A 26,273-nucleotide genomic window follows, 5' to 3' on the forward strand; every position below is an offset into this window, starting at 1 on the left:
GGACAGGTAGGAAAAGAGGATGGGGGTAAAAACAGCATGGAGAGACAGAGTACACCATCTGAGAACAGAAACTTGATCTCCATTCATTTTATACATTCTTATAGTTTCTCGATCGTCCTACCCAGCTCTGCTCCCCTCTTCTATGCAAATCTGTCACACACACGTGCACTTTATTTGTTGATAACCTTAAAGCTACTTGCTAGAGTCCATATATTAATGTTTGTACAATTCCCAAGATACCCTTTATTTTTCTGTCCATTTGGTTGGAGACTCTTAGAAAAAAAATTTTTTAAATTTCTAGGGAGTTAAAAATCCAAATTCCTCATCCTGGCCCACCTACATATTTGGACAACCTCATTCAACTTCATCTTATACCATTCTGTTCTTTAAATACACCAAGGGCTTTGGCAATAGCTGACCCCATTGCTTGGAAAGCTCTTCCCTCAGAAGGCTGATGTTTCTTGTCATTCAAGCCTTGGCTTACTTTAGTGTAAGAGAAAAGTGAGACTTTTCCTAACCACTAAACTTTATCACTCAAAACACAAATTGCTGCCTGACAGTTCTCTATTATTTTCTAGTTGTCCTTTAACATACAGACTCCATGACATCAGGGACACACTATGTCCTACCCACCTCCCTACTCCCCATACCTAGAACAGGGCCTGGAGCCCAATAGGGAGCTCAACTAGTATCTGCTGAATAAACAGACAACCCATATAACTTACCAACTCCATTAAGTGTGCCATTCAAACCAAACAAACAAAAAACAGGCTGACGAAGAAAGAAGGTACAGTGGCTAGAAAGCAAAGGATAAACCAAAGTGCTTTCCAATGACAAGAAGTGCTGTCATTAGAGCCCGCAGGTGACTCAGCTCCTTAGCTTCCTTAAACAGGTATAAACACATTCAGAATCTCTACACACCATGGCAGCTGCACTCGTTAAGAAGATGTTTTCTACTAAAATTCCTGAAGTAGCCTAAATGCTACCCCAAGATTCAAGAACAAACCCAAGTATAGGGTTCAAAGCCCAGGACAGGGCTCAGGTTCCATATAGTGTTACGTAACTGAGGTGTGTATGGTTGTCAACAAGGGGCAGAAACTGAAATGACTGATGTTTCTAAATGTTAACAAATATAACATGTAATCCAAGGTTATAATCTTTTCCCTTCCTTCTTAAGGATCTTTAGGAGACCTCCTCCAGGCTCATGGCTTCAAGTATTTCCTCTCAAATAAATACCTCAAACCAACTGTCCTTGTCTGCCTGGAACAGAGGGGTTTCCCAGAATGCTGGGTTTCCAGTGTTAAAAAACCAGGGGAATCCCAGGTTATCCTATGTCTAGCAATAATCCCTCTCTCAGCCTCCGGACCTGCATTTCCAGCTGCCGGCTCTCTTTCTGGGCTGCCTCCTCAACACGTCCAAAGTATTATCCTGCTTCCCACGAGGTCCTTCTACTCTTGCCTTGCTTGTTTTTGTTAATGGCATTAATTATTCTTCCCATGACCTGGGACAGACAGTTCAGTAATTAGAACTTTCCCTTGATCTTTCATTCTGCCTTGTCAATTGTCTAATTTATTTTTGAGTCCCCGACATTAAAACCCCAGACTGGAAGTTCCTCTAAGGGCCATGTTTTAGCAATATTTTATCTTCTATAATGCCTATCTATCACAAATTCTTATATAAAAGAGGTGATAATAAACTTTTGTTGAATTGCCAATCTCTGAAGCAATGTGAAGTACCAAAAAAAATTTTGGATGCCAGTGCTGGGTCTATCACCAACTAATTATGTGGCTGTGGACAAATCACTTGACTTCTCAGTGCTTAATAATGAAAATAAAAACTGTTAGTAAAATGCTTTGAAATTCAATGAGATACTGTTGCCTGGGTTACTAGTACATATAGAGAAGGCAATGACCTAAATTCTGTAAGTACTCAAAGCTCCTGATGAAAATGTCCCTCAAACACCTCATCACGGCCCCATGCAAGCCTTAGCCTTTGTTCAGATCTTCCTTCACATGACTTTCTTAGGTCTACAGAGTTCAAGTTTCAAATACAGACCTCAAGGTTCACGGCAACTCTGGCTTACCACACCATTCTCTCAATGGCCAAACAGGGTGTTTCTCGCGCTGTACCAGGCACACAGTAGGTGTTGAAGAAATATTTTGTTGCGTTATTAAATAAGGACCAACTAGTACGGATGCCAGTTTCTGCACACTTGCTGTGCCTTTGGTTAGGCAAATAACTGCAAAATCAGGTGCAGAAAAGGAGGGCTACAACTTTAAGGCTTTGCAATAGTGAAGTCACTGCGCCTGTGAAAACACAACAGCCTAACTAGAGTTCTGACTAGTCAATGAACCTTCTGTTTACACCCCGGCAAGGAAAGATTACTTTATAAGGAAGCGATTTCCAAACTCCAGTTGCTGGTGTTTATGATAATGAAGGAACTCAGAGGCTGACATGGAATCCCACAAGGTTCCCAGGAACAATGCGGGGAAACCTCTAGCTGTTTGTTTTGGTTCCTCATCACACAATCCAGGGGTCAGCGAGGAAAAGGGAAAGGTTCCTGAGTTAAGGCAGTGCTTGGTTCTTTGTGCCAGCTCCTCGCAGGCACAACCGCAGCCCTGGGGCGGTCCAGTCCTGCTCCTGCTGGCCAGGGCCTCGCCACTAGAAGAGCAGACATCCTTTTTGTCTGAGGGCTCTTTTGTTTTATTCCCTTGTCCAATTAACACAAAATGTACAGTGTCTTTAGTCTCTGAGTACATCACAAAAACTAACTTTCTTACAAGGGACTCAAGGTTCTTCCTGAACAACTCTCACTAAATGTTATTAATCCATAAAACTACTCCTAAGAGATCAGTTGATCAATTCTAAAGGAAGCTTACTAAAAAATGTAGCCAACTTCCCTCAGTCTTTCATATGCCAAATCACCAGACATCCCCAATCAGAAACTAGACCTCCGCAGCCTTGTATAGTGAGCAGAATGCCGAGCTTAAGTAGCTCTAAGAGGATGAACCCTTTATTTTATCAGAGGGCACAGCAGCCCAGAAGGAATAAATGGCTCTCCCAGTGTCAAAAAAGTTGGTAGATGGAGTTCTGGGTGGGGTGTGGGAGGAATCAGATCACTCTGCTTTTCCTGTTCATCACAGTCTACAAATAGTAAAAACTTAAAAAACAAAAACAAAAAAAAGGTGGCAGGGGCAGTGCTGACAAAAAAGAGGCAGGGGATTTTGTTGAGCTTTTCTTCGTCCTGTGCTAAGTGCTATGGTCTAAGTCCCCACTAAAAGTAACAGCAATGAACAGGCCAGGCCCTGGCTGGTGTTTAGGCCTTTGTGCTGTCTAGAGCTGATCAGTAGAACAAATTATTGTTCCATAAACAGATTAGTCCAATTTCTATCTGCAAGGCTACCTCACTTATACTGGATAAGTGTTCTAAGATAAGCATAAAACCCACAGACTGAAATCAAATTACATATTCTGTATACCCAACTAATTGGTCATTAGACTATTTTATGCCAATAATCAGGTTTCCTGACTACAAAGTGGTTTTCCAATGGCTTTCCATCCATCCACCTAAGTATGGTAACACAGACCTATTTTTCTGAGTTCTGATTAGTTATATTACTATTGTTAATTGAGAAATGTTACCTTCATTTCCTAAACTCATTCAGTATGATTACTTTTCCTAATTTAAGAGATTCTTCCAATCTCCAATTATTTCATAAGCTAAATTCTCCACTCCATTCATTCTTTAGTCAAGTATTATGTTTATTATTTCAAAGTTCAAGTTTAATGTTTCAATTAAAATAAACAATGACAGAGGAGCAGAAAGGCTGTGTGCATACACGCACATCTGAAAAAGAACCCTGAAGCATGGAGAAATTTTAAGCCTGAGAAGTAATTTGCCCATTCGAGATACAGGGAGAAAGTTACATGTCAACATCAGCCATCTTAACCCCCCTTACATCCCATTTTGCTGAGGTCTGCTGCTGGCTAAAAGACTAAACTGGTATTTTGAAGCCTTGGCTACAGGCATAGGCAATAACAACGACCAGAACACTACCCATCACAGAAGACCATGGGGGAAAAGCAAATATGGTAGGGATGAAAAGAAGTGATTTGAAGAATGTACTTCTAATACTGTACATTCTGGTTAATATTTAATATAACCATGCCCTGAGATCAAGGAGAAAAAATATTAAAAACTTCGGGACTTACTAACAAAGCTGAAATAGAGGTGCTTTACTAAAAACAAGATTCCTTTGTTATTGTCTAAATGACTCAGTATTCCTATGAGAACTTTAAAAGTATTCAAAGTTCCAGAAAGAATGTAACATCTGACTCAATTATGGAGTGGGCTTAAAGATACAAATTCAGGAGTCACAAGCCAAAGATACAAAACTTCAGAATGTAAACATTAAGACATCTAATTTCCTCCAAATCCTTTTTACCCATTATAGAAATGGAAAATTTAAAGAATTTTCTCTATATAAAGTTAATATGGTATCCCAGAGTGAACCACCATTTAGTTACTTTTTTAAATTATTAATATTACAAATAAAATTCATAGGACATTCAGAAATAAAAAAGGAGATGAAAAGAAAGGTTTAAACAAGATGGTATATTCTTTCTTCTTTCTTTCCTTTTCTTTTCTTCCCTTTCTCCCTTCTTTCTCTCTCTCTCTCTCATTCAGAGTTGAATGACTTTCCCCCAAATCTCATTCACTACCTTCTACAGTTATTTTGTGCTCAGTTGCACATTCTTAGAGACTTGGTCTTTCAGTCTCCAGTAAAGTAGGGGAAGTTATTTTTTCATTATTATATTTCAATTATTAGAAAGAAATGAATTTGAATTGCAGTAGCTATAACTAACTGAGGAAAGTTTAAATACACATTTAAATTACTTCTGTCCACCATAATTGTTGACATCCATGAGTCAGCACTAGCATTTTACTTTATGACAAAAAGTGCTAAATGTCAGCTCATTTTTTCAAGCCAATAATTGAAAATGATTATAATTATTGCAATAAATATTTGTCGGTTAACTACACTTCAATTAGCAGCGCAATTCAAACACATGAAGAATAAAACAGTATCAAGCGTTCACAAACCTCCCTTCTAGATTTAGAATTGTAGTCAGTAATTTATTCACCAGTTAAGCTTTTAATTTATGTCAGTTAAACAAATGAACATTAGATTCCCTGAATTATCACCCTAGTTTAAGAGTCTGTTCATTTTCATTGGGAAAAAAAATAACTTAACATGCTAAGGTCATAGAATAAATAAGCAAATATGAATTTCATCAGAAACTTGAATTTAGGATTATGACTTCAATGCACTTAACTACTCCAATCAAATGCTTAAGCAGGCAATTATGCATAGGCAGGTAATTATGTGTTTTAAAGAGAATGACTATTTCATCAAATTCTAAATAAAAAGCAACATAGGAGAAAATCAGATTCTAGAAAATTAACTCAGTATATATTGTGTGTGTGTGAATGTTGCTTTCAAGAAAATTTCCAGAAAAAAAAGCAGTGTTTCCCATTCCTATATACTCTTAGATGATTGTTTAATAGTGACTAGTTTAATTAGTTCAATAGTGAACTGTTGAATAGATTGTTTAGTAGTAAAGTCAGTTTACATTTGAAGACATTTTGAATAATCCTATTAAAAATCAATTCAAACAATGTGGCTCATGTTTAACTCTTGGTTATTTATCCATTAAATCTCTTCAAGTGCTTCCTTCCTTAACACAGCTGTATTTCAAGAGGTGGCCAGCAGTTGGCCTGCATTTCTGTGGATTTTCATGAAAGTACAGATTTCTTTTTGCGAATGTTTTATTGTAAATGTTGTATGCCTAAATAACTTTTCCATAACTTAAGAGCTTATAAAATGCTTTCAAATGGATTCAAAAGAAACACATTTTCCTTTAAAAATAAAAGCCAAACAAAAGAAAGCCACACATACTTGCAAAGATGTTCTCTGCCAAACATTGTGCTCAGCAGACCTGAAATGTCTCCAAAGGGATCAAGAACCACTTGGTTTGGAAGCAACAGCTGAGAACTGACAACAGTTGGTTAAAATCCAGCACCGACAGCCAGGAGGGATGGCTGAGATACCACACACTGGGCCTTGCCTTGTCTCCCCACTCTGTGTACTTGAAACACCTTCATCTGTACCATTCAACCACACAGTACGCCCACCCAGAAGCCTCTGTCCTTGGTCCTCTGTTCTCTTTTCCTTTTACCCTCTCCCCAAAAGACAGCAATCCTATTAACTATGCTTATGGGGACAACTCACAAATCTACATCTCTATTTCTGTTATATCACCTGAACTAATGCCCTATCTCCAAGTTCTGACTTAAATATCTCCACCAGGATATGCCATCATTTCACACTTAACAAATATAAATTTATTCATTTTTATTAAACTAATTCCCTCTTTCAGTTTCCTTGTCTTTGCTAATACCAAACCCATCTTTCTGGTCACCAAGAACTTAAAGCAAAGGAACAACTGTGGACTGCTTGGTGATTTCCATCACTCACATTCAGGTGGTTCATGCAGCAGACTGAATTGTTCACAGATGGCCACTATCATATCTCCCATCCCGTGTGCACTTCTACAGTATGATCTTGCCACTTTGCCATCCAGTGGCACAGTCTATTTCTCTCCCCTTGAATCTGGGCTGGACTTAATGCTCACTTATTACCAAAAGAATGTGGCCGAGGCAATGCCATGAGACTTCTGAGGCTAGGCCAGAAAAGACCATGCAACTTCCGCCTGGCTCTCTTGGAATACTGCCTCTGGGGGATGTAAGCTGCCCTATGAGAATTTCAACTACTCTAACACTGCAATGCTGAGAGGCAACATGTAGTCCCAACTAGGCCGAGTCTTCTGGCTATCCCGCAAAGGTGTATAAATGTGAATAAAGCTGTTTGGACCTTCCTGACCAGCTCATTTGCCAACTGTATGCCACCAACGGAACTCGGTAAAATCCCTGAGACCCACCCAGTTGAATACTCCTAATTCCTGAGACATAAAATCATGAAGTATAAAACATACCCATAGCTTTCCTTCTACGCATTCACTACGTCATGTGCGGAGTCCTTACTATGCGGGCCTGTGTGTTAACTGAAACGCCACTTCTTTACCTCCACCCCCAGAACCACCACCACAGAGGCAGCTGTCATCACCTCAAATCTACAAGTGGTTCCAGGTTCTCCTCACTACAATCTGTATACAATGTATATACGATCTATATGACATGAAACTTCTAACCAAAAAACTACATTTATACACCAACACCACAACCAACATCAAGGTACTAATGTTTCACATTTGTAGAATGTTTTACAATGTAAAAGGGTCTTCATAAATATCTATTTTACTTGATCCATACAACAAAAGTCAGAGAGTCCTGTCAGTAGAGCAAATATCCTTTCCCTTACTATAGAGATGAAGAGGTCAGAGGCTAAAAAGGTAATTTTCATACGAACTCACTGTCAATAAATGGAATGGATATAAATAGAACTAAGAGCCTGTGTAATGCACTACTGCTATTTCTCTCTTCTGCAATGCCTCCCCTCCTATTATCTATTTCAGATAAAAAACATTCAGTGTCTCCATCCCTATTACAGCACACCTACTTTACAGGTACCCATAATTTGGTCTCAATCTATCCAGTTGTATGATATGGCTTAGTACACTCCTTTGTCACCACCAGTACAATAAGGCAGGCAATAAATACTCGCATAATAATATGCCATGCCAGTTCTAGCCTCTGAACACTTGCTCACAAAGTTTCCTCCTTTCTGTTCCTACCTAGTTAAACCTTACTCATCCTCTAGCACAAATTCTACCTCTTCCATTAAGCCCTACCAGCCTATCTCTGCTGCTTTCTCTCTCTGATATTCCTACAGAACTTGTACATTTCACCTCAATATTGGTAATTATATTGGATTGTTTATCTTGTTCAAATGTGCTGGTCTCATTTTCCAAGCTGGTATTCAGCTAACACACATCTGTAAGTACAGTGATGTTGGATGCTTATAGACAATGTCTGTTCTGACCAATCAGTACCCATGACATACCATCTATGGCGTATGTTCAATTTCATCCTGCTCATTTCCCAAACTAAACCATAAGCTCTTTGAGAACAGGAACTTTGTCGTATAAAGAAGTATTACATCTTCTAAACCAAACACAGTACTAAGCACATAACTAGTGTTCAACATACATTTATTAATTTATTTTAAGAGAGCAAATTGTGTTGTGTTGTGGGAAAAGATACTATTAAGTCATGTCTACACTGGAAAGAAAAAGTTGAAAAGGTAATAAAATATCTTCTAAATTAGTAGTTTAATGTCGGGAACATTTTTTAGTGTATCATTTAAAGATATTCTGTGCAGCCCATAACTGCCAAAATGTTTTATAAATATTTTTACCAGGAGTGTGAAAAAAATGTGTCAAAAATATTCAAGGAGTATCTAATGGCTCAAAATAAAATGTTTGCTGAGGCTACAAGGCTGGCAGAACTCTTCTTCATTTCAAAAAGTTTCCAGGCAATGGAAATGTTTTCCTGGAAAATACTACCTTTTATTTAGAGAACACTTGCCATGAACACTTAGTCATTAAGTAATTTAAGGTTTCCTCAGAAGTTCTTTGGAGGAAATCTAGTATATGAATGAATGAAATTATCATCACCTATAATGTAAAAACAAAATAAAACAAAATAAAAAGCATTTGGCTAATTATATGAAATCTACCTAAGTATTTTTCCAAGTAAGGGGGGGGGGGAATCTTTTATACTTTTTGGTCTATTTACTGCTCTTTTAAAATTTTCTGCAAGATAAAACTACAAAAAAACTTTACAAATTCCTTAAGTGTTTTTTTTTGTCTGTAATATACACAAATCCAAAAAACTAGAGGACTCATTTTATTCCATATGCCTAGTAATTTTCAATCAGACAAAATAGTCATTTCATTCAAACAAAAAGAAATGGTAACTTCAAAGCTAGTTTTAGCAAAATCTTTGAGTTTCCTTCAAATCACCTTTCAATGAGCAAGCGACTAGTTTGGACATTTCACTCAATCGTCTGCAGTAGATTACACAATGAAACCTAAGAAAACAATTTCTTCCAAGAGTTTAAAGCCAACTAAGTCTTATTCTTTTAAACATCAAAAGCCACAACTAAATTCTACTTCAAGCACACAGTCGGTACAGTCAGTCTTTGTCAAATGCACACAAAAGGACTATTTGTTTTGCTTTACCTGTTGAGGACTTCGGTGAGTTTCACAAAGCCAGTATAAGCCAGTTCAAACGCTCCTCTGTGCCTCGATTGTAAAAGGTGTTGTTTAAAGTGATCTCCTATTTCTTTTACCTTTAAAGCAAAATAAAACAACAAATGGTCAACTTATGCTTACATTTACAGGTGTTTTGTCAGCAGTACCATTTAGAACTCAGGGTTAGACAGTTGTCCATCCATACACTTACTATGTGACAGGTAGTATTTTAAGCATTTTTATATCATTTAATCCTCAATAATTCACAAAATTAATACTATTACTTCTATTTTACAATGGGGAAAATGAGGCCCAGAAAGGCCAAGTAACTTATCCAAGGTCACACAACACCGAAATGACAGAACCAGTACCTAAACCTAGGCAATGTGGCTCCAGAGTTGGCAGTCTTGAACTCCTACGTTAGAACTGCCTCCCTATGCCAGCTTCACAAACCTCGCTGTGTTCTTTGTTAGCACATATCATTCAACATCAACAGCCAATCAAGCAAGGTGACAATCCTCACACACCTATTGTGGTTAAAATACACGTAAGGAGATTTACCACTTTAACCATCTTTAAGGGTACAGTTCAGTAGCATCCAGTATATTCACACTGTTATGCAACTGTCACCACCATCCATCTACAGAACATTTTCATCTTCCCAAAATGAAACTCCAACTCATTAAACAACTCCCAATAAATATCTTCTAGAAATACACAAATGTGAATGGCAAGATTCAGTGTAAAGGACCTTCTGAAAATTGACAGGCATCACTTTGAGTCAGAACCATGGAATCCTCCAAAATGCCACCCAGTAAGCTATATGCTGCCCTTCTGCATGCGAGGTTAGATAAATAACGAATATGGCTATTTTAAAGAATACATGACTAACAATCAGTTATGGGTGAGTTTTTATACACAGTCAACTGTGAAACTGTTTGGGCTGATTGTATTTTTATACTATTAAGATTTGGTGGTTATCGGCTTTGGAAACCCCAGATTTGTAAATAAAACTCAGGACCAAAGCTACAATTGGCTACTTCTTGATGCAGGTCTCCCCACAGATGACGATATAGGGAAAGGACAAGCCCACCCAAGATGGCTCAGATACGCTTACCTAGAAACACCTTCTACCGTGGTGTTCTGAACACTTTAGAGATGATAAGGCAGTATAAAGCAGTTAAATATGTGACCATTGGCAAGTATCTCAGTTTCCTAATCTTTAAACTGGGAATAACAATATTTGGCTCATAGGTTGTATATTAAAATGAGTTAACAAATATAAAAGCTCAGAACACACCCATAACCTGTAATCCAATTCAGTTCAAAATGAGTTCTTTTTGGGTTTCCAAATAGAAAAAAAATAAAGACACAGTCCATACTCAAAATATATCTGATTAAGAGAGACAATGAGACATTTAGAAAAATAAGAATCAGATACAAAACCAACAAAGAACCAGAAAAGCAGCATATAAACAGAAAAGTTAAAATTCTAACACTTTAATAACCCCAAGAGTGACAATGTCAAGTTCCTCCGCTCAAGTTTTCAGGTATAGATCTAATGATACTCCTAACTTTAAATATGTTTTAAAGGCCACATACTATTAGTTGTCAAAGCAACCATCAGGGTAAGCCTTATCATTCGATCTTCAATACGGTAATTTCAGAGTACATTTTGAACAGAATTGTCAAGCCTTGTGCATAAACTTAACTGCCAAGACAGAGCCAAAGCTCAACAACCCTAAAACATGGGCACCAGGAAAACACCAGTTGGCTGACTTGTTACAACCATTATTTCTACTAGAGAAATAAAAGATTTCTAAGAAGGTGTTTCAAGCCACAAAATAAAAACATGATGTCACAGAGAAGGGGTTTCTCCAACTTCCTTATTTTTTTCCTAAAATATTATAGATAATCAAAACATTCTTCAGGAAAACACAAATGTTACTGGTAAAGCGCTTCTTTGTGGACTTAAGAACAGTTCACAATCTACTTCCTGAACAAAAATCCTATTTTCATTGCTTCCTCTATTCTAACTCCCATCAAAGGGGCCTAAACCAAAAACCATATGATAAAATCAAAGCACTCAGAAGTGTGACCTTGAAAAGATGGTCTTTTCAAGGGTGGGCCTCAACTCTAAGTAGTCCTGGCCTCAGAAAACAGAATGGTTCTTAAGGACACAAGTGAGAGGTAGGTAGTTTCTCCTCGCTGCATTGTGTACTTAACTTCCCCCAAAAACCCACATAGGAATACTCAGGCTTATTATGAAATTTTCCCTTAGAAGAGAGTATAAAATTTCTGTCTATCAAGCAATAAGTATTCCTTTAGCACACTGCCAAATGCTTCCAAGATTAGCATCAGGGTAGACAGAAAAGAGCAAAACAAGATTATCTGTCTTCAGTGTGCTTTCAGTTCAGAGAAAACCAATGTGCTCAATGGTACCCATTAGAAGCTCAACAGCTCCAAGAAATGCAAGATCCTTCTGTACTGACATAAACTATTAGAAGAAGCTTCATGTGCAGACATCAAACAGGATGTACCTGGGTGGACCAAAATGGAAGAGGATAACTAACATGGAAAGAAGCCGGGTGGCTAGAATGAATGAACACTTTTTAAGCACCTGCTACGTGCGAGGCACTTTACTGGGTCTTTTCATATGAACGAATACAGAATATTCAGGTCAAGGTTAGCAATCAGGCTGAAAAACCTCACAGTTTTATGCTAGAAAACAGTGGACAAGAGGAAAGGTAGGGACTTGCACCCCATTACAAAGTACAGGGGGAGCCAGCAGGTCAGTGTGGCCTATGAGCAGCTGGACAGGGAAACAGGGCCATGCTCACACCCTTCCACTGATCAGCAGACTACAGGGAACAGATGTGATGCAAACAACTTAGAAAGTTAATGACAATAGTCAGAATCAGAAACAGAATCTTTAGATTTAACTTTAAAAATGAAAAAGTCCTCCGAAAACTCCAACTCAAAATTGTCTTTCTAGTAGATGGCACCAAAGTCCTACATGCAGTTCACAAAAAACTCTTTTGTAAAGACATGGATGACGCCTTTACAAAATATTTTCTTAATAAACAACATAGATCTCAAGATTTTTGAAAGGGAATCAAGGTAAAAATACAATAAAAGGAACTGATTTCTATTCTTGAAATTAAATTCTATTCATTGTCTTTCTAAATTTAACAGCTCCTGACTCTAACTTTTCACAAAACCTACTTCTGTAGGCAAATTCATATGCTTTCACAGATTTACAGGGCACGAATACGCACAGGGGTGTGCTGCTACTCGCCATGCCTCTAGGGATCCATACATAATTCCCCAGCGGACTACAGCAGGGAGCTAAACGCTCATTTAGAGCACAAAATCCACAAAGGACAGAGGTAAATAAATATATTTTTTATTTTCCCCTTTACCTATATAGTAGTGACAAATACAGTAGAACCATCAAGGCTAATTCCACTCATTATAATTAGATAAGCCCAAGAGGAATTGAGTGTAGCTGGGCGTTTCTATAAAAACACTGCATAGTGGTTAAGATCTGAGAGGGCAGAGTTCAGGAGCCCTACTCAGTCTCCTGACTAATACAAGCTAATTAAGCAACACAGTTCCCCCTCGTCTGTGAGACAGGGTAAAACTAGAACCTACTTCACAGGATTATTCTGAAAAAAAAAATGGAGATTTTATATATATAAGCATTTAGCAGAGTACCTGGCACAAAAGAACAAATAATAAATGAACATTTTGTTTGTGTTTTGTATTATCGAGTAGTAAGGCTTCATTCTAAACCTTAATTTAAAGTTTGACTTTAAGGCACAGCCACTTCTTACAGTCTTAGGAATGTCAATAGGAGTTTCTAATTCCACTTTGGTTAAATGGTACAGTTTATAAAAGTTTACACTACAGTAGGATTAATGTTTTAAATAGTGCTTTCTCTACTATAATGATTTCTTACTAACATTTGGAATTTTGTCAAGGCCTAAACATCATCCTCTTATATAATAATAACAAAGATATCAGTTTTCTATTATTCAGACATCTTCTTCCTAGACTGTTTATTCTTTGACTTCTGGCAAATTCTTAACTGTGTGACATTTTAACTGCTGCCCGTCAGGCTAACCTTCTGTCTCGTGTCTCCTACTATACTTCTAAGCCCGTTGAGGTCAGAGGGCCACATATCATATTTCCTTATGTTGCCACAATATCTTTGCAGTAAGACAGTCAGTAAACAGGTGACTAAATGATGTGCTTAACTTCATTTCACAGCTTAAAAATGGTAACCTGCATTCAGTACAATTCAATGAATACTTGTTCCTAATTTCTTAAAAATAAGCCTTAGCAAAGAAAATACAAAAGGCAATTTCTTGAAGACCTATGCATGCTCATACACACATCTCCCATTCTGTAGTCCATTACAGAACATCAAAAACAGTCACAAAAGATTGGAGGAAACGTGTAAACCCAGTTAGCCAGGTAGATCATGAAAATTACAACCGAGTCTGAAGTAGGAGTTTAAAAAATACCTAATTTCTGACAGTTGGTAATTATTTTTATTCATGTGATTGTGACAGTAATTACTACAGAGGGGAAAGCGGCCTGAAAATCTACCCAAGAGCTTCTTTTTAGGAATAATATTAATAATATTAGGGGAAATATATAAATAAGCATACGCTGATAGTCCATGTAGAGGAAGTCATTTAAAAAAAATCAGTAGGCACTGCGTATCTGACTTCCCATGGCAAGAGGACCAACAAAACGTACCAGGTAAAAGCTCTACATCAGCGAAACACCCAGCCTGAAACCTAGACACATAGCAGCAGCCAGGAAGTTGTGAGATAAGGTTGCCTGTACTGCTCACTCTTTCAGGGTCTCGACTTACATCCCTCAAAGCTGGTTTGATCTCTGCCTCTCATACCGGGACGTTATGAAAGAACCTTTCAGTCTGTGATTACCTCTCAGGAGGAAAGTCAGACATGCCTCTGAATGAACACATTTTCCTCTTAGTGAAGCTGCGGAGGATACACTGCTCCACTGGTGATTTAGGGAAATGAATCATTTGCTAAAAAGTTCAGTAGCAAGTTGCCTTACTGTCCTGTTGCTTGCAAAAATTTGGTTGGGTATGGGAAGTAGAGAAAATTAAATTTAAAGAAAAATTAAATGAGCAGTTCAGAACAAAGACAGCACTGTGCCATGTCAGAACACAGGCTGGGAAGAAGAAGAATCGGGTTCCTGTCCCAGAGCTACCACAAACCAGCTTTGTGATCTTGGGCGAACCAGGTAACATCCAAGGGCTTCAGTTTCCTCTTGTACAAGGGAGCTGGAGAGTACCATCTCTGTGATCCTTCCAGCTCTAATAGTTGGTGAATACAACACTGAATGCTGGGAAGTACAAATGAGCACCAGTTTTTGTACAGCAACAAAAATCCCCCAATTGTAATCTCACTACCTGCTGGCCTATTATGAACTACAATCATGTACATAGTAATTAAGTGGCCACCCTTTAACAAAAAGCCATAAGGACAGGCTTAAAGGAAGTGGGCTATAAAAGAAATCCTCTTAACTACATTCGAGACACCTAATTACAATAGAATTACACTCGGTTTTTCAAGAGTGAAAGGTGAGTGGAGAGTAAGACAAGTGTAAGGCTGAACATCGGTATTTTCGGATGTACGGAACAGCCTCCTTCATCCACTGGGAGAAAAGCAGACCACAGTCTTCTGGTCTTGGGAATAATAAATCCAAATTTTCTACATTCTCCCACAAAGGGTAGCATTCTACCTACAAGTCACTTCACTGCCTCTGCTCTGCAGGTTTGTTACGGTTGCCATCACCTGAGGTGTTGACTTTTAAATTCTTAGTGTTGGCACCAGGTGCACGGAAGATCTAGTGTTGCCAGGGCAACGTGCCCTTGGAAGGAAGGTGAACCTCGGGCATGGCCCAAGCACTCCTATGTAAATTACAGTCTTCTCTGTCATTTATATTTTTTAACTCTTAAATGTTTTAAGCACATGGGAGTTTTTTAAGTTTTAAGGAATTTCATGGAGCAAAATTTTATGTTTAAAAGGACTCTTCTAGCAATATGAAGAACACTAATTTCTTGATGACTTTGGGTTTTCATTCACTAGACACTCTTAAACTAAGGCATTTCTTTAAAGTCAGCGTGACCAAGAATCAAGTTTCCCACAGAAGGCTGAGTTTCAGTGTCAGAACAGTGCTGTCACATACCCTTCTGATCATTCATTCAGTTGCTAATTTCTTCTCAAACCTATATATGTGAGGTCACCAGATGAACAGCAACATAGAAAAATGACTAAACCTCATGAGACTAGAAGCTAATACTTTACAGAAAAACAGGATGCTATTTTTCATTCAAGAAAACAGTCATTAGAAGAGTTCTTTGGTTTATAAGAGCCTTTCTCATATTGCTGCTGTTCTTTTACAAACACCTCTTTTATTTTACATTAACTCCCAATGTTAATACGGTTATCTCACGTACATTAAATTCATAAGGTTTGGGTGCTACACGAAAGGTGTCAGGGCAAAACAATTTTCATAGGAAGCTTTCAGGTCTGTCTCAGTTACAGTAAAAGCAAAATATGTTTCCTATACTTAAAAAAAAAAAACACTATCCAACAAACCCAAAACTGGATGTTTTAACTTGTCCTTGAAAAGCTGAGAAGTTAAGGGACTCTGGTATGTGTACTGTTTAGGAAGATGGTGAACATCAGAGAAGTAACCATTAGTCACAGCTGGATTCCTCAGCAACAACGTCGGCACTGGCACCACAGCCAGCCACCAGCAAGGACTGCAAGTAACTCTAACACACTAACGCCTATTTGATTTGGAAGGGAAAAAGGAACACAATGGTGCCGGCAGCATACTGTTCCCTCTGCCATTCTCCATCCCAGGGTCTTGCAACATCATTACAAGCCCAGCTGTTAGCCAGATGTAATAAGCACATGAGCCTAAGAGAGTGTGAGAATAAAAATATTAGCATTATTTCCACGGAAACAGTCACACGGTTATTATAGAAATAATCAGCATTAGCATACTACAATGTTTATTTTGTTCTTAAATGTTGTAACACCCTAAGGGAAAAATTATCTTTATTTGAAAAAGGTTAAAAATGAAAGTACATGTTATATATCTTTGCTGGAAAATGGATTCGTTGAAACCATATGGAGAGGAAGAGGGAATCAATTAAAAACAGAAATCTAATAAATCTGAAATATTTCCAAATGAAATGCTTATGGTAAGCTAATTTCTTGTAAACAGTGCATTGAAGCCACTTGAACAGTCCCAGATGCTGAACGAACTTTGTGGTCTCGAAATAAAAGCCAACAGACCAACGTGGCTACAACTTCATTATCAATACAGTGGGGAACCAGAGGTCCATAATCAACTGATATGGTACTGTTTTTTCCTTTGCAAAATTTAAGAAGTTTGTGGAGTTTTACTAAATAGGCAATTTCATGTAAAATTTAAATTTAAACTTGTATGTGTTAAAATATGATAATATTTTGTCATATTTTAAAAGTGAGGGAAAACCTACAGTTATTTACATAACTTAGAAAAAAATGTTTCTATAAATGCCATAGTTTTGAAATGTATGGCAAGGTCTAATTCTTAAACTACCATAAATTTGCTTCAGTTGACATGTGTATGATTTTATTCAAGAAATATTCAAAACTTTTTTTAAAAATCTGAGTTATAAACGAAAGGTCGTGATCTATGCTGTGACCAGAAATCTCACCAGGTGAAATAAACATGGGCCCTACCTGCTCCTCCGTCAGTAACGCACCAGGAGGCTCTGGCACAGGCTGCACGGGTAGGAGTTGGCACAGGGCGCCGAGGAGCAGAGAAACCTCCTTCATACTTCTCCAACAACATACGAGCACCATCTGAGCGGTTACATCACATGTTTTTCCTTCTTTACCTTGAAAAAAAAAATCTATTGCAACATTTGATTGCTCACATCCCAAGTTTCTTAGAACAGCTTATTTATCATTTCTCCAAGAATAATCTGCTTCAACAAACCAATTTGTCATAAATTTTATTTGCTCAGCAGAAAATAACTAACATTTGTTGAACATGTCCTATGACCGGGAATCATGCTAAGTCTTTTTTAAATAAATTATTTTCAAAATAAATTTAAAAATAAATACAATATTGTTTCAAAACTTACATCTAACCTTTGAAAATTAATTAAATAAACTCTGCCAGTCAGTAATCCATAAAATATGACTATAACAAATATACTTCATTACGTATACAGGTGAGGGTGGCCTTTATATCAATAAAAGAGCAGAATAAGACTACTTAAACCAAAAGAAAATACAAATTTGCTTTCAAAATGTATTTAAATTCCATGGCAAATAAGCTGTAATTATCCTTACTCTCTTTTTCAAGGTTTAGAAATATTTTAAACTAACGTTAAAAATCCAAGTTATTAAGTTTAAAAGGTAAGTAAGCAAAACAATATTTACAATGTAATCCCACTTGTGTTTTTAAAAACCCACTAAACTAAAAGGATAAATGTATATACACATAAAACACACAGAACAGGTCTAAAAGGATATATACTCAAAGGGAAGAAGTGGGATTAGGGAGGAGATGAAAGATAACTTTAATTTGTTTCTAAATCATATTTACTTCTGTATTGTTTGAAACTAATATAATAAACATATATTTATGTTACTTTGTGCAATTAAGGAAAAAACCAAATTTTTACAGGACAATATCCCCATCTAGTGGAGAATGTAGAAGGTGCACTAAATCGCTAAGATGCTACTTCTGATTACTTTTTGTAGCATTCTAGAAAATTGTAAAAACACAACTAATGAGAAAATAAACAGTAAGAACTTGAATTCTGGAGGTCTGGTCCCACAGAGCAGCTCACGTCTGACTGTGTAATAAGGCTTGTTTCCGTGGAGAGGCTGCCTGACTGCAAGAACACTCGACAATGAAGCACACTGCGAGAAGCCCACCACCGTCCAAACCCAGGCTCACGGTGCACCCCTCCTCTTACCTCGTCCACCTCACCGGGCTGTCAAGACAGGTTTTAGCACTCAAGTGCTTTTTTGTAGCACCTTGTATACTGCACTAGAGCACACCAATTGCTGGTAAGAGTTTCATAAATTCATTCCCCAAACAAATCATTTATAAGCTCAAAAAAGACTTCATTTTTAAAAAACCTTCTGTATGTATCTGCAGCCTCTGATTTAATATAAAAAAGGGTATTTTGTCCTTTTTTTTCTTTGTCACTGAAATGCTGATTACAATACGGATTTAATATATGCTACCTTTGATTTCTGCAGAAGTATCAACATTTGGAATACTGGCATTCAAGTCCTCCAAATCAAAGCTATCACGTTCCTTCAATATTTTGGCTTGATTGAAGTAATCATTAGTATCTCGTGGCTGAATCTCACTCAGAATCATCTGTAAGCGGCTTGCTGACTCTGAGGGAGAAAGGACAGTACATAAAACCCCAGGTTCACATCACATGCTGATTTTCCTTGTAGGTATTTACCCTCAAAAACTGTAATTTTGAGCCCTGCCTGGTGTGGCTCAGTAAATTGAGTACCAGCCTGTAAATCAAAGAAAGAGTCATTGGTTGGATTCCCAGTCAGGGCACATGCCTGGTTTGCAGGTCAGATCCCAGTAGGGGGTGCGTGAGAGGCAACCACATATTAATGTTTCCTCTCTCTCTCTTTCTCCCTCCCTTCCCCTCTCTCTAAAAATAAATAAAGTCTTTAAAAAAAAGAAATTTGTGATTTTCAATGCTTGATAACCAGCTCTATCAAAAGGGACTCATGGGATACATAATGTGAAAATTTACTTATATAAGGTCTTAATGACACTGAGGGCACTTTTAAAATATGACAAATATATTAAATAGGTTGAAGCAAGGACAACAAAACCACAACAGAAACTGTCCATAGGGCAAATGCTGCCATTCCCTTTAAATCACTTTTCTTAGTGTTGTCTAAGAATCTCAAATATGGTGCTCAATCATGGGAAAGAAGAGCAATAAATGTTTACTAATTTTGTTTTAAGACATTGTTTTCCTATTGAAAACATAAGTTATCAAAGTTTAAAGGGAGAAAGTTTAAAAAAAACATTAAAAAACCCCACCACAAACAAAAGCAATCTTTTATAGTCCAGGGATATCACAAAGACTTCATATTTGACTTTAAATGCATTAAGTAATATCCTGCTTTCTAAGCATGATTTCTAGTCCTAGTATTATATTAAACTTCATTTTTATTCTCTAAGCACTCACTGGATCTGAAAGTGTAAACTCTGTGAAAGCAAAAATTTTTTCTTTTAACAATTTTATTTATTTTTAGACAGAGGGGAAGGGACGGAAAAAGAGAGAGAAACATCAATGTGTGGTTGCCTGTGGCACACCCCTGCTGGAGACCTGGCCCACAACCCAGCATGTGCCCTGACTGGGAATTGAACAGTAGACCCTTTGGTTCTCAGGCCAGCACTCAATCCAGTGAGCCACACCAGCCAGGGCTGAAAGCAAAACTTTTATCTGTTTACTGCTGCATAGCCAGTGCCTGGAACAGAAATTGGCTCGTGGCAGAGGTTCAGTAACATGGCCTAAAGGATGAATGGATGAATAGGTAATAAAAAGCTAGCCAGGCCCAGAGTTTTAAAGAAAGCACAAGTAGTAATCATCTAAAACCAATCAACAACTCAAAGAACAGGTATTAATTTACTGTACGTATTATATACACTTAAACTGTAGGTATTATGGGAAACACAAAGACCCAAACTGCTATCATGATGATTCAAACAACATCTTATATTCTCTTGTGGTTTCCATAAAATTTTGCCAAAAACAAACAAATATTGACAGCCATGAAAAAATAACACTGGTCCAAAAGAAACCATGAAGACTAAGAAAAAAGAGGGATGATCAGAGTAAAATTTTAAGAAGCTTACCATTCATTTTTATGGCTTTCTGGGGAGACTTTTTTTCAAGGAATTCAGAATATATGCCAGATAATGTGGGGGAAAAGGCAGGAAAAAACAAAGACAACCAAAGCGAAAAAGAAAAGGCAAAATTAAGGAATCAGTGTGCCATAGACAAGTTTTTGAGATCAACAGATATTTTTAAATGTTTGAAACCTTAATTTTAGCATACTCTGCAGGCCCTATCCACAATAAGGTGATAAATATTCAAGATTTCTCATTCAGAATAGTAGGTTTACAGTTGTGAGTACATGAAACAGTTTACTCTTGTATTATTATTTATTAATTATTGTATTATTTTCCATACCATCACTGTAAACCTACTTTTGCCCTACCCTGTACTGGTATTTGCTTGCCTGATCCAAATATCAGCTATAAAATTGGGTGTTCTTTATTCTTATACACTAAGTAGGAAAACCAAGGCATCCAATTTTGATATTTAGACTATCAACCAAAATAAATAAATGTCTTAGAATCATGAATCATCACCAATTTTCGAAGTCATGTTTAGTTAAGAACAAAACCTAACATTTTCTATGCAAACACACACCTCCAGGCTGCTTAAATCATCAGTCCCAGGAACTACCTTGTATGAGGCAGTGTGTTTATATTTTCAATACATTTTTAATACAAGGCTTTCATATGCACTCAAAAATGCATTCGAACTTTAAGACCAAATGTAAATTTACTTCGGGGTTTTCTAGGTGTTAACAGCCGATCCCTTCTGGCACGTTATAGTACAGCTACATTATCACATGCCACTTAAAGCATCCCAGGCATTGAATTTAGTTCCTACCCTTTCAGGCATTGTTAATTCATTGGATTTTTCATTACAACAAATATTTATTGTGTACCTATTTCTACCAGGCACTGTGCTTAGCACAAGGAGAAAAAAAAAAAAAGATAAGATCCCCCTTAAACTGTGACGACTCCATGAAGAAGCACTCCATGGAAGCGAAGAGCGGTAAGAGACAAGGCCGGCAAGGTAGCAAGAGCCAAACGATCACAAGACCTGGTCGGAGTCCCTAAAGTATTTTAAATAAGGGGGGTTGGGTGTGGCAGGGCATAGGGTCCTGTAAAGGTTATGTGGAACATGATGAATTATATGGTTAGAAAAGATTACTTTGGTGTAGCGAGAAGGAGATAAGAGTAGATTGGGGAAAACCAGTTGAGAGGCCCCTGGAGTAGTGCAAACAAGAGAAGATAAAAGCCTGGAGTAACCGAGAAAAGCCTGCAGATAAAAAGAAAAGAGATTTGAAAGATATTTCAGGATCACACTGAAAGAACGCAGAGACAGGCTAAAAATAAGCAGCACAAGAGGTCAAGCAGCGCTAAGCTCCCGACCTGCCTGAACAGGCTGTGAGCAGGGCCATTTGCAAAGACTCGGGGGCTGCGAGAAGACATGAAATTTCATGATATTCAATGGGGGCATTTTGAGAATCTCCTTCTCTTTTTTTAATTAAATGGTCTTTGCCAATTTCAGATTCCTAAAATGTCACCGTCTCTGACTGAACCCCATCAACGGCCACCTCTCTAATTCATAATTGCCTGCTCCCCAGGCCCAGCAATTACCAGTAGCTGGTAGGTTGTGTTCTGAAATGACAGTATTATAAAACCCAACTTAGCCCAGGGCAGGAAGTACCAGACTCATCACCTGGTAATTTATTTATTTACTTTGGTAATTTTGTTCCACTTAAAGATAGTATTAAAAAGGCAGAAATATCACTAATAATTACTTTTCTCCCCTGTTTAGCATGTATAACTCTCGAAAGAAATGATTAGGGAAAAAATTTAAGAGGAAAGAAAAATGTATTAATCCGAGGTTTATTCCTTTGCTGACCTGAGTCAGTGTCCATGGGGATGAGGCCCTCCGGGGAGGAGCTCTGAATGACTGGAGACACCACGGCAGAGAGCCTGTAGGACATCAGAAGGAGCTTCTCCACCACGGGCCTCCACTCCCTCACCAACCGCAGGCTGCTGCAATGAGGACGTCAGGGAAATTTATACTAAGAGCAAAAGTCAAGTTTTGTAAATAGAAATCAATAGACGAAAGGAGTTAAAATAATCTGAGGTTCAAAACTGTGCAATTGTTGAAACATTTAAGAAATAAAAATGTGTATATGTGTATTTTTTAATCTAATTTTTAATTATCTGTAAGGTCATACATTCCCTTCCCAGGACACATTCCAGTACGAGTTTAGAGCCCAAAAATAAGTGTTCGGAAAACTGCGGATATGTTACAGGGTGCAGCCAAGAGGGGGGCCCCAAATAGGCATTTGAAATGGGGTCCAGAACTTAAGGTGTCTAGGAAATTTTGGGATGTCTCCATCCCCCCCGCCAGGGTGTGGGTTGGGGGAAGGGACAAATGAAGCAGGGCCATTGAGAGCTGTTTTGCATAGCAACAGCCTTGCAGCTAACCTCTGGGTTGGTCATTTAACATATCTATAGCCTTTGGCTGGTTGCATAGATATGTTAAGTAGCTGTGATCAGCTCTAAGACAGGGGAACAGAAGTAACTTCCCCACCCAGAAGTAACTTCCCCACCCAGATGTAACTGGGGGGGCGGGTCCCCTGAGTTACAGCGCCTGCGTGAGAGCTCAGAGAATATTGGCTCCAGGACATGGGGCCACACCTGCCCAGACTCATGATGGCAGCCCAGTAAAGCTGGAAGGACACGAGTTCTGGCATGTGAAGCCGAGTGTGGGAGGAGTCGGAAATGAGGCTGCAGAGGAAGATTGGCCGCGGGGATTTAAAACCCAGATTTGGCGGCCATTGAGGAAGTGAACCATGCTGCTTTAGAAAGGAGAACTATGCTGCTTTAGGAAGGAGAACCACGCTGTCTTTAGTAGAGGAGGGAGAACCATGCTGCTTTAGGAGAAGAACCATGTGCAGCCATTGGGGGAGAACCATGCTGCTTTAGGAGGGAGAACCACTCGAACTTGACGGACTGGAGACTCCTGCAGCCCTGAGAGAGGGAGAACCACGCAGCAGCCCTGGAGGAGAGAACCATGCAGTTTTGGCAGAGTGGGGACCCCCCCAGCTTTAGAAGGGGTAACCACCACTTGTTTTTAGCAGAGATCCCGGTGACTCAGCGGAGGGTGCCAGGAATCCAGGGAGGTCTCCCAGTCGAGATGGAGTTCTAACTGGGAAGAACCAGAGGACTGCCTAAGCCATGGACTTCTATTTCCATTCCTGAGATACGGTACTCTGGACTGGGCAAAGGGGGAAGGAAGGAAGGACTGTGTCTGTTTGTGGGTGTTTTTTAGGGACTTTGGGGTTTTGATGAAGACATTAGGTCACTACTTTAAGTTTGTATAGCATTAAATAAACGTTTCCTTTCCTTTTCACGAATCTCTGGCATTGAGAGACGTCTTTCCTCTGGCGGCGGACATAATGGACCCGGGCCTTCTTTCAATAATAGTATATCATCCCAGGCCCCCCTTGTTGTGTTCTGTAACAGATACACTTACTTTAGAGGTAACTGCTGCAAAGCCTTTGTTATACAGTGAACTCGTCCATACATTGGAAATGATGCTGCTGCCTGAAGCAGAGAATTTTCAGCCTGAGTTATTTCTTCCTCAAGGTTTTCTAACAAGCATTTGATAACTAGAAAAAGCAAACAAACAAAAAGTAATACGTTTAAAACCACACTTATAAATTTGTTAACAGCAAAATAGTTCCCATGAAAACACCCAATTCAACTGATCTTTATAGTACAGATTCTGAATTTAAAAAAAACTCTTTCGAGGTTATTTAGCCTTTTATCCATTTCCAGTTACAGCAGAACTGAGTGTCTCCCTAATTTCCTGGATCCATTTAGAGCATTCACTCCTAATCACTCCTCCTAGAATCTTCTATTTGGGGCATTAGACCCTAGGCCCATATGCTGTTTGGACACATACTTTTTAAATAGATTTATTGTGATAAAGTCATATATTGTATAATTTATACTTTTAAAGTATACAAGTCAGTTGTCTTTAGTACATGCATATTCACAGGTACATGCAACTCTCACCACAATCAAATTTAGAATATTTTCATACTCCCTCACCAAAAAACCCTCACCCATTCTCAGTCACTCCCCTCCCTGCACTTTTCACCTTCCCAAGCCATAGGCAACCACCAGTCTATTCTCTGTCTCTGCAGATTTGCCTATTCTGGACATAGCATGTAACAATGTTTTCAAAGTTCATCCACATTATAGCATGTATCAAGATTTCATTCTTGCCTACAGATAAATAATAGTTCATTGTATGGATATACCACATTTTGTCTATTAACTAATTCATAAACATGGGCTGTTTCCACTTTTTAACTATCATTAATAATGCTGCTATGAACACTCATGTATAATTTTTTGTTTGTTCTCTTAAGTATATGCCCATTATGAACTGAATGTCTGTATCCCCCCTAATTCATGCTGAAGCCCTAACCCCCAATGTGGTGCTATTAGGAGGCAGAGCCTTTAGGAAGCAGTTAGATTTCAATGAGGTCATGAGGGTGGGACCTTCCCCATTGGACCAGTGTCTACATAGGAAGAGGAAGAGAGACCCAAGCTTTCTCTCTCTCCTCCATGTGGGCACAAAGCAAAAAGGCTCCTGGCTGCAAGCCAGGAAGGTTCCCACCAGGAAAGGAAGGTGCCAGCACCTTAATCTTGAACTTCCCAGCCTCCAAAAGTGAAAAAAATCAATGTCCATTGTTTAAGTTATCCAACCTATAGTGTTTCGTTATAGCAGCTTGTGCTGTCTAAGACAATTCCAGAGTAGAACTGTGGAGTCATACGGTGACTATTTAATCCTTCGAGGGACCGCCAGACTGTTTCCAAAGTGGCTGCACCATTTACAGTCCCACCAGAAGTTATGAAGGATCTACTTTCTCCACATCCTCATCAACACTTGCTACTATCTTTTTATTATTATTATAGTCATCTTACTGGATATGAAGTACTCCTCACTGTGATTTTGGTTTGCATTTCCTAATACCTAATGATGTTGAACATCATTACATGTACTTATTGTTCATATTTAACTTTTTTGGCTATTCAGATTCTTTGTCCATTTTTAAATTTGGTTACATCCTTTTAATAATGAAGTATAAAAGCTCTGTATATATTCTGGATACAAATCTCTTACCAGATAAAGGATTTGCAAATATTTTTCCCATTCCTCCATTTTCTTTTTACTTTCTTGATGGTGTCCTTGATACAACAAAAGTTTAATGAATTCCAATTTATCTAATTTTCCTTTGTTGTTTATGTTTTGGATATCATATCTAACAAACCACTACCTACCTCAAGATCACAAAAAATTTACACTCATGTTTTCCACTAAGATTTGTTTTCTATTTATTGCTTACATTTAGGATAATTTTGTACTCGGTATGAGGTAGTGGGTCCAATTTTATTTCTTTACATGAGAATATCCAGTTATCCCAGAAGAGTAGATGTCTTCCCTCACCACTCAGGAGAGAATTATATTTGAAATTTTATAACTGTGTATAACCAGTAAATTATTAATATTAGGGACATATCAAGAACTCCTAAAAATCATCAGGAAAATAACAACTCCATAGAAAACTAAACAAAGGACATGAAAAAGCATTTCACCAAAGGGGAAAAGCGAACAGCTTTTAAACATGCAAAAGGATGCTCAATTACATTAGCAATTAGAAAAAGGCAAGATTAAACCACGAGATACCATTTTATGTTCTGCAAATTCTTAAAATCTAACAATAGCAAGCTATGGTGATAATGAGATGTACCACAACTCTCATTCATAGGTGGGAGTTTTACTTTGAAATTCTATCTGGCATCATCTAGTAAAGTTAAAGATGCACATACTTTATAACTAGGCTATTCTACTTTTTTGTTTACTACAAACCCTTAGACATGTGCATTAGAAAAGGTATACAAGAATGTTCACATCAGCATTATTTATTTAAGAGAAAAAAGTCCATCAGTGGAGAATGCATTAATAAACTTTAATAAATGCATATAATATATATTAC

The 26,273-nt window shown here is 38.0% G+C and overlaps 1 protein-coding gene across 5 annotated transcripts in view; it reads right to left on the reverse strand.

Moving 5' to 3' along the window:
• The window catches only part of THADA (THADA armadillo repeat containing), a 287,667-nt gene that overhangs the window by 227,525 nt on the left and 33,869 nt on the right, over window positions 1-26,273 (reverse strand). For 4 of the 5 annotated variants that reach the window (XM_028514640.2, XM_036027906.1, XM_036027909.1 and 1 more), the window contains 5 exons: window positions 23,738-23,873; window positions 22,109-22,245; window positions 18,585-18,743; window positions 17,061-17,218; window positions 9,265-9,374 (listed from right to left, as the gene is read on the reverse strand). In XM_028514640.2, the coding sequence (XP_028370441.1) occupies window positions 9,265-9,374; window positions 17,061-17,218; window positions 18,585-18,743; window positions 22,109-22,245; window positions 23,738-23,873 (700 nt within the window). The remainder of the gene's footprint in view (window positions 1-9,264; window positions 9,375-17,060; window positions 17,219-18,584; window positions 18,744-22,108; window positions 22,246-23,737; window positions 23,874-26,273) is intronic. The other variant, XM_036027907.1, reaches the window with a different exon arrangement.

Source organism: Phyllostomus discolor, chromosome 6 (assembly GCF_004126475.2).
Source record: "Phyllostomus discolor isolate MPI-MPIP mPhyDis1 chromosome 6, mPhyDis1.pri.v3, whole genome shotgun sequence".
NCBI lineage: Eukaryota > Metazoa > Chordata > Mammalia > Chiroptera > Phyllostomidae > Phyllostomus > Phyllostomus discolor.